The sequence below is a fragment of the Anneissia japonica genome, unplaced genomic scaffold (genome assembly GCF_011630105.1).
Source record: "Anneissia japonica isolate Jap-2015-1 unplaced genomic scaffold, ASM1163010v1 scaffold3334_len1275209_cov185, whole genome shotgun sequence".
NCBI classification, from domain to species: Eukaryota; Metazoa; Echinodermata; class Crinoidea; order Comatulida; family Comatulidae; genus Anneissia; species Anneissia japonica.
This window is the reverse complement of record NW_022738561.1, coordinates 1,069,427-1,083,481: the sequence shown is the minus strand read 5'-3', so window position 1 is coordinate 1,083,481 and position 14,055 is coordinate 1,069,427. Positions and strand designations below refer to the sequence as shown.

The following is a 14,055-nucleotide window of genomic DNA, read 5'->3' as shown; positions in this document are numbered from 1 at the left end:
TGTGACCGAGTTGACTTGTGGCCGAGTTGATTTGTGGCCGAGTTGACTTGTGGCCGAGTTGACTGTGGCCGAGTTGACTGTGGCCGAGTTGACTTGTGGCCGAGTTGACCTGCACCCTTCTAGCTACGCCCCACCCTTTTGCACAGACTGTGAAGATGTATTTTTGTATAGCTTTTTAACACGTAGTCTTAGCTATTGTTTGGTTTTTTCTGCAGATATTATTCTCCTGACTAAAGACTATTGAAGCAACTCAATCAAAACGTCGAGATATTCTTAACCAACAACAACAGTTGTTTTCAGAACTATGTACGTGGTGTACAGCAAACATTAATATTATTATTATTATTATTATTATTATTATTATTATTATTATTATTATTATTATTATTAGGCCTATTATTATTATTATTATTATTATTATAATTATTATCATTATCATTGTTATTAACATCATCAACATCATCATCAACATCAACATTATCATTATCATTATCATTATCATTATCATTATTATTATTATTATTATTATTATTATTATTATTATTATTATGTACAACGACATCGTCGTGGCGTCGGAAGAGAGGTGGGGTGTCCATGTTTGTAAAGGGTGAGGGATCCAACAAATATAACAATTACTGTGCCATGCAAGCATCGATAATATAGATTAAATATCAAATCCAAACATACCATTGATGTGGTAATACCAGAACCACCACATTTTTGTCCTGGGCTTTTCTAGTCTGTGGACCCAATAGAGAAATTGCTTTGCTCTCTGGAATTATTGTATTATAGGCTAAATATAGAAACCACCAAATTAGTTTATACCAAATCAAAACTTATGACTTTTCCCGGGGCTTTTGTCCCTTGCACCCATACCGGGCGCCCCCCTTTTTTTTTTCTTTTCCAGCAGCGTGGACTCACTTTACTCAAGCAATTTTACCATTATGTCAACATCATCATTACCATTATCATCATCATCATCACTACCTTTATCATAACCATAATTATTATTTCATATTTTTTTGAGCACTTATGTAAACAAAGTTTTGACTGTAGGACCCCCCTCCACAACAAAGCTTGATTGCCCTTGAATCATAGTGTTCTTGTAGGTACTGTAATGTCTTGAAGTATACCTACATGGTCTGTCTGCCCTAAATAAACCAACGATTGACTATAGTGTAATCGGTATAACCCATAGCATAAGTAAACATAACAGGGCACTTAAAAAAACAAAAACAAAAAACGTATATGGTGTTTCCCCCCCAAAAAACATTTAAATAATTATTATTACATTTTCTTTCAAACACAAGGCTAAAAAGCGAAAAGGAAAAAAAAATACATATACAAAAAAGGAACGGATTTTAGTTTGTTAATAAAATTAAGAGAAAATCTTTTCTTTATATTTCCTTTTGAATGGAGAAAGGCATTTACATATTTTTAGATTATCGTCAAGCGAATACATTGCAATTTTTTGCGGTTCTTACTGTATTTAACTTAAAAACATTTCTTTGTCTAGTACTATATAATGTTTTGCGGCTACGAATGTAAAACGTTTCTACAAAGTAAATGGCAATAAAGTATGATGCGCTTTAAACATAAAAACAGCAGTTTTCATATCAATTATTTGTTCAATTTATTGAACAGGGGATCAGTATGATCCAAAAAACTAGCTTTACTTATAATTCTAATTAATCTTTTTTTTTTGTTTTAAAACTAAAGGAACTAAATTTGCTTTTTAAGTATTCCCCCATCTTCGGTACGATAATTTCAATAAGGGAGAAATAAGGAGCAATATACCGTAGCGTATGAAGTGCACGATTATTCAACATTTGACTTACTTTATAGATTATTTCTATACTTTTAGTGGATAAACTTCAATTTGTGATCAATTAGGCCTATGCTTTCCCAGAGTCCACCACTTGAAAGTTCATTGTTCTCCCTTATCACTGTTTATCTGTAGATATATCGTTATTCCTTTATATTATGCCGACTTGCTTTGGACAACAACAACAACAACAATAATAATAACTAGAAATTGCAAATTGCAAGTGAAGTGCTGTGAAGTACAACTGCATTTAAATGTTCTTCGAACAAAATTATTTATGCGAGTCAAGTGAAAATAATGAATAATAAAAATATAACAAATAATATGAGACACGACCCATTGTCTATATTAGAACACTTCTCATTGGGTAACAAAGTCGTACTTTTTCATTTTTGTCAAAAAGTGTCTATAGTGGTGAATTAAGGCCAACTCAGACAGCGTCGGCCGACGCAGCCCGACCCGATTTATCGTCGGGGACAGTCTTAAAGTGCCTCTGCCACCTATTCTGACAATTTTTATAAACTACAGCGTGTTTATATTTATAAATATATTATAAACACAAGTGTTGGTCATGTATTACGAATAAAATTGTTTTTGTACGAAAAAAATGCTCGACAACTAACTCATCATCTCTCAAACATCGTTTTTTAACAAGTCCTAAGTCATTCACCCCTTTTCATGGTTTTACTCCCTTTCTCAGAAACTAAACCCTTCTACATACCTACTGTCTTACACATCCCCATCTCCTCAATTACAATTACTAACCACGATGATTAAAGCACCACAAAACTCACACTTTCACTTCTTGGACATTGAACTTTAAGATGTGTAAATAATTATAATGATGAAACTGACACTGGTAACACTTCCCCCCTTAAAGGAAAGAAAGATTTATGCAATAAATCTTTCTTTGTTTTATACTAAAACAAAAGATAATAATATTGTTGAACATATAGCACAACGTAAAAGGATTATACAGATTATAAGTAAAGGCAATCAAGATTCATGTAAAACAAAGTATACATTAGTTAAAACTAAAATAGAATAATTAAGCAAAATAAAAATATATATGGTAATATATGGATTCAAAATTAATAGGTAATTACATGCAAATCAAGCAGAATCATAAAACTTTCAAATAGCAAACATATCAATTGCTGTCTCTTATACACATCTAGATGTGTATAAGAGACAGCTACTAAATGTATAAAGAATTAAAAAAATTCCACTTCGGGTTTGCTATCTTCACTATCTTCATATGCTTACTGGAATTTCATAGTCAAAAAGTGTAAAATCATACTTATATCTGTGATATAAATCAGCTAAATGAGGGAGTGGAATAGAAGAATATGCTTTATCTAGTTTCGCCTGACTGGAACTATTTGTAAGGTGAGCTCCAGAAGAGTTTGGTAACCTAAAATCAGTAAGATTTGTAAGTGTTAAAATGTATTTTGTGTCGTTTTCCATATCTTCAAAGCGACCTATTACGTCATAATCTATATCACATGGAAAACAAATTTTGTACATTTCGCCCCAATGGCTATTAGGGCCCTTATTTGCTACTACCATGTTGACAAAATGTACGAATTCAATTTCATTGCTTTCCTTCGGCTCTAATCTGAATTTGTTGGTGATTAATTTTCTATACATCTCAAAGCCACTAGCGTAAATTCCATTTTTACTTGCGATTTTATCCTTGTAAGCTGACAACAGTCGTGTTAAAGGATGTCTAACAAACATGAATTTTGTGTACGTGGCCATAATATGTTTCTGTTTTTCTAATGAAAAACTAGAAAGACGTGGCACGTTAGTCTTCCATGCCGCACTCACTTGGGGTGCAGTCATTTTCATCACTTCTTCATAGTTCTTATATCCAGAGAGGATCAGCATAATACGACACCAACTGACGGTACCAGTCTTCGGTGTCTGGCAGTACACCATTTTGTGTTCTTCATTCACTAATAGTCTTGGTTGTGACTTCATCCTCGGAATATAGTCTCGGTAAAGACGACACATCTTTCGGGTGTAGTTATTTCGTTTTCTGTGAATAGCTGAGTACCTTTTCATGAACTCCTCCACCGTCTCTTCTTGAACTTTCTCTGGAGCCTTAATTGTATAAGAAAACGTTTAGCATGTGTATCAGAACGACTTAATGTTTATGAAAACAATATATGATATACTTATCCAACTTATCTAAAGTACAATCTATGGCTTTTTCTAACTCGCGTCGATTACAAGGCAACACTATTTTTCTATCGTACAGTGGTGGAGTCAAGGGTGGGAATAGGGGCTAGCCCCCACCCTCCCCCGCCTATTTTTTTTCAAAGATTATATTATATCCAGAAGTGACATAATCATACATTTTCCTACCTCAACCCCAAACATGGTGGTCTAGACCATGTATCTTTGAAAGGCCCTTCCTGGGCCTTATATTAAATTATTATTTAGGCCCTAGCCTAATCTTATATCCAAGTGACCAATAACATTTTTATTTTTTATTAAATATTTCTGATGAAAATTCACAATATAGCTTATATATGACTTTAGTTTTCTTTATGATTGTTTTAGGATAATATTAATGACTACCTAATTTTGGTCATTTGATGATGACTCCCCACCCAACAATCTAATAATATTTCAAGCTCAAATTTATGTCACAATTAAAAGTAACAATTTAATTGTTTCGTTGACTCAATTAGCAAATAAAAAAGATTTAAAAAGTAGTTTAAGTTCCATTTCCGGTTCCATTAAGAGGTTACAAAAATACTGAAAATGTTCGCATCTCAATGGTAACGTTGAGATGCGGTCCGGACTCATTCCGCACCCCGTTACTTAAATTCTGGATACGCCACTGCTCTTGTAAACAATGTCAGAATAGGTGGTCGTGTTTCTATAAACAGACAATTATTTTGTAAGTACTGAAAATTGGCTGGAAAAATGATTTATTATTTTAGCAATGTTAAAAGTTTTAGAACAAAAGTTAAACCTTTGTTTTATTTGAATAAGAAGGAGAAAATCATCATTGTTTGTCATTTCTGTAATATTAAATTGCATTGGTAGTTTTCACGTCTTATTCAGCTTAAGATCGAACACGCAACCGTTTTATGTGGCTCAAAATGTAGTTTCAATGCGGTTCTTATCTTGTTAATCCGATAATTAAATATGATTGGGCCGTTTCTATCTTGATTTTCAGTAGAAATTAAGAAATAATACCGTAAATTAATATTTAAGAATGGATGTACAGTTACCACATGCTGTTATTTATTCCTAATAAAGGATTTTTTTTGTGATATCCAGTCATCAATTCCTGTACTTGTTTAAGCAACGTTTCATTAAAATATTACTAACACCACCACTAACATTATCGTTACTAAATAAACACAAAACACACACAACACACCACCTTATGATGTGCATTGGCTAATATGTTTATGTTTTAAGCCCTATAAAAAATTTATTAAGGAAAAAATAGCATTAACATCACTATTAATTTATAGTGGTCTTTAATTGGTAGGAAATTTTTCATTTGGGTCCACCAAATCTATGTTCTTTGATCTCTAAATAGAGGGGGTCTTTAATTCGAGGGAACAGCTAACGTTAAATTTCAATTTCAATTCAATTCTCATGGTATTTTATTCAAACATTCAAATACAAACAATACAAAGGTAAAAACGAATTGCCAAATATAACATTGTAGTAATAAGAACTAAATTGCGTTATATTAACAAGCAAAAACACAATAAACATATAAATACTTAAAAAGGGAAAAGGACAACAAAAAAAAAAAACCATTGATAAAGAGAAAGAATTATAAAGACCAAAAGTCAACATTATAAAAAATGACATTCAAATCTTAAATTCAATTATTTATTAGCAATTGCACAGCGGGAAAAAAAAGAAAAAGAAGTAGATGGCCTCGAAAAAAAAAAAAAAAAAAAAAAAAAAAAAAAAAAAGAAACATCCAAACATAATCATAATTAATTTATTATTGTAATAATTGCAATAATTTATACTTGAAATGCAATAAAATGCACGGGACAATAAATAACATTCAAAACTTCAAAATCATTATCATAATAAAAAAATATCTGTTCCAATTCTAAACATTCATTAATTCAGTATTTATTTAAATATTGCACAAGGAAAAAACGTGATCATTATTATTTATTATTATGATTATTACAATAATTCATAATTACGAAGCTGTTAAAGGGACATGGTGTATTTTTAAAAAAACTTAGTAGGCAGTTTTTGCCGCACGACGTTAACCTTACCGTTAACGGATGACGTCATAATTTATTCATCTTGCGTTGCGGAGTACGTAAATTTCAGGATTTTACGTGCTCGACGTACGTTAGTTACAGGTTTGCGCATGCGAATTTCGATTTGTTTACAAGAAGTTGCATATTGGGTACTGACGTTAAAGTTAACGTTAACGTCGTGCGGCGAGAATTATGTAGTTTTCGCCGCACGACGTTAACCGTAACTTTAACGTTAGTACCCAACATGCAGCGCGATAGCTCCGCCCCTTTTGTGATGAATTAGGATAGAATAAGGAGGGCGATAAATAATACCAAGTACTGTACAATTAATATGCTTAGATTTATTACCTATTTCAGTTATTAAACAGTGAATCAAAGTTATCAGTGCGAATTTTACAATTTAAATTGATGTCCTAAATTCAATAAAAATGATGTGTGTTATGTGTGTGTTAAGCCCCTATCACATTTTATTTGACAAAAACATGTCAGAGAAACATGTCATGCCTATAATTTGGTCATGATATCACATCATGACCATATATAGGCACAACATGACTATAAATGGGCATACACATCCTTTTTTGTCAAACACAATTTGATAGTCCGGACCGGGCTTTAAGCTGGTTTTCCACTAGGCGAATTTATTCGCGCGAATCAAAGCGTCGGTTGCTTCCTGAGCTCTGATTGGTTGCGCATTTTTTTGCTTCGCAAAAACTCCGATAGGAATGTGAACGCTCATGCGCATGAACCAATGCTTTCGATCGCGCGAATAAATTCGCCTAGTTGAAAACTGGCTTTAAAGATACGAGTTTCTGTATAAATTTAATTTACACAGCAATGTGCGATGTAAATAGATTTAACTCACCTTTTTGCTTCTATTGCTCACTGCTAGATGCGTTCCAATCAAATTGTAATCTGTTGGTATACGAGAAGCGATATCTCTGTCACAATATTTTACTGGAATTCGATCAGATCACCTTTACTTAACGCAGGGGCACACATAGTTTTTGGGTACTGTGAGTATTGTATTTACAATATACAACTGTTAGATTCGCGGCCAATATGCCAGTTATGTTATAGTCTAAGATTCGTTCTTTGGCTCTAACGAAATCTGATTACGAAATTCCTTTGTTCTTTATTTCAAAAACCACATCCAACAGCAATCAAATGCCAAAAACAAAATGCCTTAAAATTTGTTTACATACACATAAATATATAATAGATATAGGGCTAAATAGAAAAATCGAGATAAATCCTAATCATTTTAGAAAAATGAAGGCAATTTAATATTAATGTATATACAGTATTTGCTTACTTTCTAAGTGAACGTCTTTGATTTCAAAGCTTATCACTATTAATCCAAGGATTGCAACAAGAAGCAGATAAACAGTTCTGTTCACAAATCTCACCATTGCTAAACGTACTTTTTCGTGATTTTTCTCTGTAAATGAAAGAATTGTAACATTATATATATATATATATATATATATATATATATACACATATATTTACACATATATATATACATACATATACATTATATATACATATACACATATACATATATATACACATATATATATATATATACATATACACATATACATATACACATATATATATATATATATACACACACACACATATATATATATAATACTGTACGTTGCCAGTATTGCCAACTGAGGAAATCTGATGAAGGCCAGAGGACTGGCCGAAAATTTCTTTCGAAAATAGTGTTCTATAATAGTCTACATGCTTTGTCATAATTTTTTTTATTTCAACGACTAATATATAATTTGAAGAACACACGTGGATTTACCATGCTCATCGTTTTATATTTTGACATATACGGGGCCAATTTCCTAGGTCCTATATGTTTTCATAAAAGATATGCGCAATTAATAAAACATGAAGCTGAATTAGTAAAACTGGCTGCAGTACAGAGATATACACATAGTGGAGAACAAGGTGGTATAAATATAATTTTACATAAATGTATCTAAAGCTAGTATCTCATATCGTTCATATCATCCTAATAATAATATATTTAAATATAATAATAATAATAATTTTTAAATTAAGTCAATAAAAGTCAATAACAGTAATATCTTACCAGTAACTTTCAATCCGTTGTCTTGGATCTGCCAATAAGCGAAATGAGATATGCTCCTTGCCAATTGTGTAATATAGTGACGTATGTGCGCAGTACGATTTCAGGCAGATCGTCCCTCCAGATGTTTTTTGAGTATCATCATCCAACCAGGGAACAGTTAAATTACAATAATTTTCTATTTGTCGCAACACTGTTCCATTTGACGCTGTTAATACTTTACTGCTTCCCAATTTCATTAGGTTATTTTTATTCTAACTTTTATTTATATTATTTTATTATAATTGTGATTTCTTTTTAATTATTTTTAACTTTTTGAAATTATATTTTGAACTAATAATTAAGAAGCTTACTTCAAGTAACAAAATATATTGTCTGATACACTTTCATAATCACTTATTGACTGCTTTACATTTATTTATTTATACATTATATTTCAATCGTTTACCGCTTATAACTAAAATTAGCTTTTAATCACTTGTTACTGATTATTGAATTAAATACAGATATTGTGTAAATTATTGTTTTATATCAGAGTGTGATACATTCTATTTTAATTATATTCAATTTCTGTTATATTATATTCTTTATTATATTCCACACCCACATATTATACATAAACATATATAGGAATATAACTGATCACACACATTAATGAATGTCACTCACACATATACTGAGGTTTACATATAGATGTGTAGGACAAATATTAGTAGTCAATGCATAGTCATTCGATCGTAACAGGCCTTTGTCTTATTACATACGTTGCTTTGTAACACGATGTTAGGCCACTGATGAAGCCCTAACCGGCGAAACGTTTGGAATAAACCTGAAATTAAGAAGTCAGACAAAGTTCTGTATCTTTCTCAAAATAAAATATTTATTGTACTAGTACTTTCGACCATAGGTCATCATCGGGGATAATAATAATAAACAATAACTATTCTATTATTCTATTCTATTATTATTATTATTAATAATTTTATTTTATTATTCTATTCTATTATTCTATTCTATTATTATTATTAATAATAAACATGTAGGCTTATAAATGGGATGTTGATGAGATTTGATGTGGATATAAATTGTAATTAATGGTAAAACTTTAACCAGCACCAGATGGACTGCTTTTATTGATTTTTATTTGATAAAGAAAAGACCTTTTATATCGGCTCTGCACATCTGTCAAGAATAATAGATTATAGCATGATTATAGGAAGCAATTGAATAAATGGAAACAAAGGGATTACTAGACATATGATGCTCTAAACACCAATACGGTACTAATTAATAAAAACTTTAATACCCAATTAACAGGATGGAAAATGTACTAGATATTCTACAGCAAGGTTCCAACATTTTACTACCGAGATTCTGTTTAAAGCCAGGCTGAGGAGGAACCGGGAGAAACATTGTATTATGAAATAATATTGGGAACATGTAAAACTATTTATATTTTCTTACTATTACATTTCTGCTGATTTAATATTGAAAAAAATTGTACTTGCATTGCAAATTATTGCTATAAATTAGTTATAATTGTTTCTTAGTTATTATAAAGAACGTATGTCATCGTTGTATTAAAAAAAACATGCCAAAAACCCCCAAGGGCACAATTTCACGTTTTTGGTTAGTGTCCCCTGAATAGGGTACGCCTATTGAATTCAGGGACACCCTTATTAAGGGGACACTTTTTTAGTCCCTAAGGTGTCCCATTAATTGGCGTTCTATTGTACTTGCAGTGCAGTAAATCTAAAACACAATTTTCACGTTTATTCTCAAGAGGGGCGCTTATTCAAACGGGGCGCTTATCCAAACGGGGCGCTTATTCGCGCGAGTACGGTATTCGTTATCGATATGTCGAATGCTTGTGCGTGGTAATACCTTGGTAATACCATGGTAATACAGTACCGGTACTTCTATTGTGATGCGAAATACGCATATTATAATAGAAGGAAAGAACAATCAACGTCATCACCAATATTACTTTTTCGAACAAGATGGGAGAGATTTTATGTCCGGCCTTTAACTGGTGAAAAAGAACAAACTTTATTTTATCGTAAAAAAGTTTGACATAGTCTTGGCCCTGTCTCTTATACACATCTAGATGCTAAAATTAGATGAGTTGTAGATATCATTTTAGAACTTATTATGGTTGATCGGACATCGTGACGTAATCATTTTGCCATCTGAATTTAAAAAAAATGAATTTTTATTTAAGAAATCATTATTTTTATATTGATTTAAGCGTATCTTGCTTATCTTTGCTTGATCGCCTTCCACCTTTTAGTATGTTATAGCTGAGACAATTCTGTTTTATAATTGTGTTCTTTATTTTTTCATTTTGATGACGTCATCATGATTCTCGCGATCATGGCTTCTTCCATAGCTTACGTTTTTATTTTAAACCATATTGTACTGATTATTTTTTTTTGTGTTCTATGGAAGTAAATAAATGTCTTTTGAATGAATGAAAGAATGAATTCATCATGAATGTTTCTTTTTTGACCACCCTCATTTTTCTTCCTTTAAATCTTATGACGCCCAACAGAGGGTGGCAAACTGGAGTGAACACTACCAGACAACTTCGTATGCTATTACCGACCGACAGGCACTTTAATCTACACTTGACACAAGTATTATAATACTTCATATCAAATGTCAACTTCGTGTGCCATTACCGTCCTCGTGCGTATCATGACGTTTTTAATTTTAAAATTCACAAAATCTCTTTTTGAATAAGGTAAAGCACTTTTGAGGCCATTGTCAATAATATGCTTGCGGTAGCACCATATAAATAAAGTGTATATTAAGAAGGGGACACCACCGGGACCAAGTGTCAAATGAATAGGGATTTTTGTCATATTTCCGTGCAATGATGACGTGGCGTCTATAATTTTATTTTAATTGGCCAAAGAATGAGTTACAAGTGAATTATCTAATTTATAATACTAATAATGCAATGCAAAAACAATTAATTTATGATATTAAATCAGTAGAAATGTAAATAAAACAACAAGAAATCCTCGTGGTTAATGGTCAAAAGTGACAAGATTGTTATATGAATTATTATGCTCAGGCATATCAATGCCCACTCTAGAATTTGAGGGGAAACAATTCTGGTTAGATGTATACTGCTCTAAAGGTGTTAAAATAAAAATTTTAATGAATTTAATTTTTTTTGCGACTACTGTAGTTGTTTTGATACAAAAAAAGTAAGTGCCATCTTCAAAGGGGTTAAAATGTATTGATTTGATCATTTAGCACACTAAGAATGTGTTCTCGTTCCCTTATTAGGGGTGTCTCTTTAGGCGAGACTTTTTTGATACCTTGTTTAGCAAACCCGCCGACTACAAATATTGATGATTTCGAATAAAAATAAAATTTTATTTTTCGCCAATTAACGCACCCGTCGCTACGAAAAAGTGGAAATTTCAGAAAAAATAATAATAATAAAAAAAAAAAATTGTTACGACCTCCGCTGTCTTATCTCCATAGATAAGATGTGTATAATTCTATCATCCTCATCCTATTTTACATTCACCAATAACATTTCATTTTTATTTTCTTCTCCGTATGGATGATTTTGGCAAAACTATTTGCTAAATAAGAAAACACAATTTTACTTTTATTTTTCCTCCGATAATCTTTTAAAAAATAAGTACGGTACGTGCAGCGCGTTTGGTGGGCCAGGCATCATTTCGTATTAATTCTCCTGACGCAAAACGCCATGGGAATTATCTTATTGTAATTATTCACTTATTGTTATTATGATTATCATTATTTTATGCAACAGTAATCCAGACTAACGTATCTACCTTACTATTTTAATTTACAGTATTATGAATATTTTACTTTATTTATTTATCTATTATATATTTATTTATTTTTTTATATTTATTATTTATATATATGTATNGTGTGTGTGCATAAATATATATATATATATATATATATATATATACATATATATATATACATATATATATAATTTATTTTGTCATTATTATTATTAATATTATTATTATTGCTGTTATTATTGTTCTTATTGTTATTATTATTATTATTATTATTATTATTATTTGTTTTAACTGGTGGTCATGTCTTAAAGTTTGGTTTACAAACTTATTTTTACCTCCACCGCAGTTGTTTTTTTTTTCTTTTCTCTCTCTGCTTTTGTTTAGAAAATGTAATTTTAATTGTAATATTTACCGTTAATTTATATTTTATATGTGTGTGGTAAAAACAATAAAAACAAACTAACAAGTACTCGAAACAAGGAATAAAAAAAGTCTCGCCTTAATAAGGGTTGGCCGTAATGTTAAAAGATATTCCCCTCTTCACGGAAAAGTGTTCCCTTAATAGGGGTGTCCCCTAAATAGGGGTGTACCCCAAAGGAAGACTTCTACTGCAGTTCTGAAAAGAAATGTCGCCTTTGTTTAGTCCCAACGTCCTGGTTGAGTTGTTCCGCCCGGGCGCTTAAAATATTTTTGGATCTGTTTGAGGGGCGCTTATTCAAACGGGGCGCTTATGAAAACAGTTGAAATTGAGGGGGGGCGCTTATGGAAATCGATGAGAATTAGAAAATTCAAGCGGCAGTTTTTTTTAATCGAAGATAAACGAATGGTTTTGGTGAAGAAAAGGCAGGGCCTAATCGTCGAGAGAGCATGGCTCATGACAAGAATGTTGGGTTATTTACACAACAGCAGATGTAATTAGTGATAGTGTTGGTGGTGGTGGTAAGCGTGTTGGCCATCTGCTAATTCAGATTAGCAAGATCATTGCAGGGTTTCTTGACTGAAAAATGGCCATACGGTATTTTAAATTTTAGATATTAAATACTGTAGTTATAAATCCAAAAAGGGTAGCAAGAAACAAGAATGGGATTCTAAATATGCATCAAAACTGAAAACCATGTTACATTTAATAGAGACTGATAGACCGCCTGATGGATAGATGTACTGACCGACCGACCGACAATGCTAAGATAGGTGCGAATAGTTGACGCAGACAATTAAGTTGGTGATCTACTGTACTGTATGATTGAATTTGTTAGGAATCGAGGGCGCTTAATCAAACGGATGCTTAAGACAATTTTCACGTTTATTCTCAAGAGGGGCGCTTATTCAAACGGGGCGCTTATCCAAACGGGGCGCTTATTCGCGCGAGTACGGTATTCGTTATCGATATGTCGAATGCTTGTGCGTGGTAATACCTTGGTAATACCATGGTAATACAGTACCGGTACTTCTATTGTGATGCGAAATACGCATATTATAATAGAAGGAAAGAACAATCAACGTCATCACCAATATTACTTTTTCGAACAAGATGGGAGAGATTTTATGTCCGGCCATTAACTGGTGAAAAAGAACAAACTTTATTTTATCGTAAAAAAGTTTGACATAGTCTTGGCCTAGGCCTATGTATGAAGGGACTGTAGTTCTAAATAAGCCCCAACGTGTGGGAAAGGAAATAATAGCTCAGAATGGATACACCTAAGGCTCAAAAAGCCATTTCACCAGATGATGCTGGCATGAAGTTTTCAGGTAGGATGGTTACGCCATCAATTTCAAATGAGAAGCCAGAGCTCGATATATCACCAACTTGTGAAAATAGTCTTGCAACTACATACACGGCAAGTTCTATTAACCAAAAAGGAAATAGACCAGAAATAGAAGTTAAACTTGGCGATATAATAACTACAAGACTGAATCAGGTAGGACCTCTTGTTAAATAATAAATTTATCATTTAAATAAAAGGGACCTATAAAAATAATTATTTTTTTATGAAGGGATAAGATTAGATTTATTTCAATCGTCATAGGCCTAGACCTACATGATACAATATAGGC

The 14,055-nt window shown here is 31.9% G+C and overlaps 2 protein-coding genes across 2 annotated transcripts in view; one reads left to right on the top strand and one right to left on the bottom strand.

Moving 5' to 3' along the window:
* Positions 1-3,026: 3,026 nt before the first annotated feature.
* LOC117117640 (carbohydrate sulfotransferase 11-like) lies at positions 3,027-8,301 on the bottom strand. Its single transcript, XM_033262016.1, has 4 exons — positions 8,204-8,301; positions 7,403-7,528; positions 6,953-7,002; positions 3,027-3,931 (listed from the first exon to the last, which is right to left on the bottom strand). The coding sequence occupies exons 2-4, from the start codon at positions 7,497-7,499 to the stop codon at positions 3,080-3,082; spliced, it is 999 nt and encodes a 332-aa protein (XP_033117907.1). The 5' UTR covers positions 7,500-7,528; positions 8,204-8,301; the 3' UTR covers positions 3,027-3,079.
* A 5,387-nt stretch (positions 8,302-13,688) lies between these two features.
* LOC117117628 overlaps positions 13,689-14,055 on the top strand; it is a 6,058-nt gene continuing 5,691 nt past the window's right edge. Inside the window, exon 1 of the mRNA XM_033261996.1 lies at positions 13,689-13,919. Within this exon, the coding sequence (XP_033117887.1) occupies positions 13,689-13,919 (231 nt within the window). The remainder of the gene's footprint in view (positions 13,920-14,055) is intronic.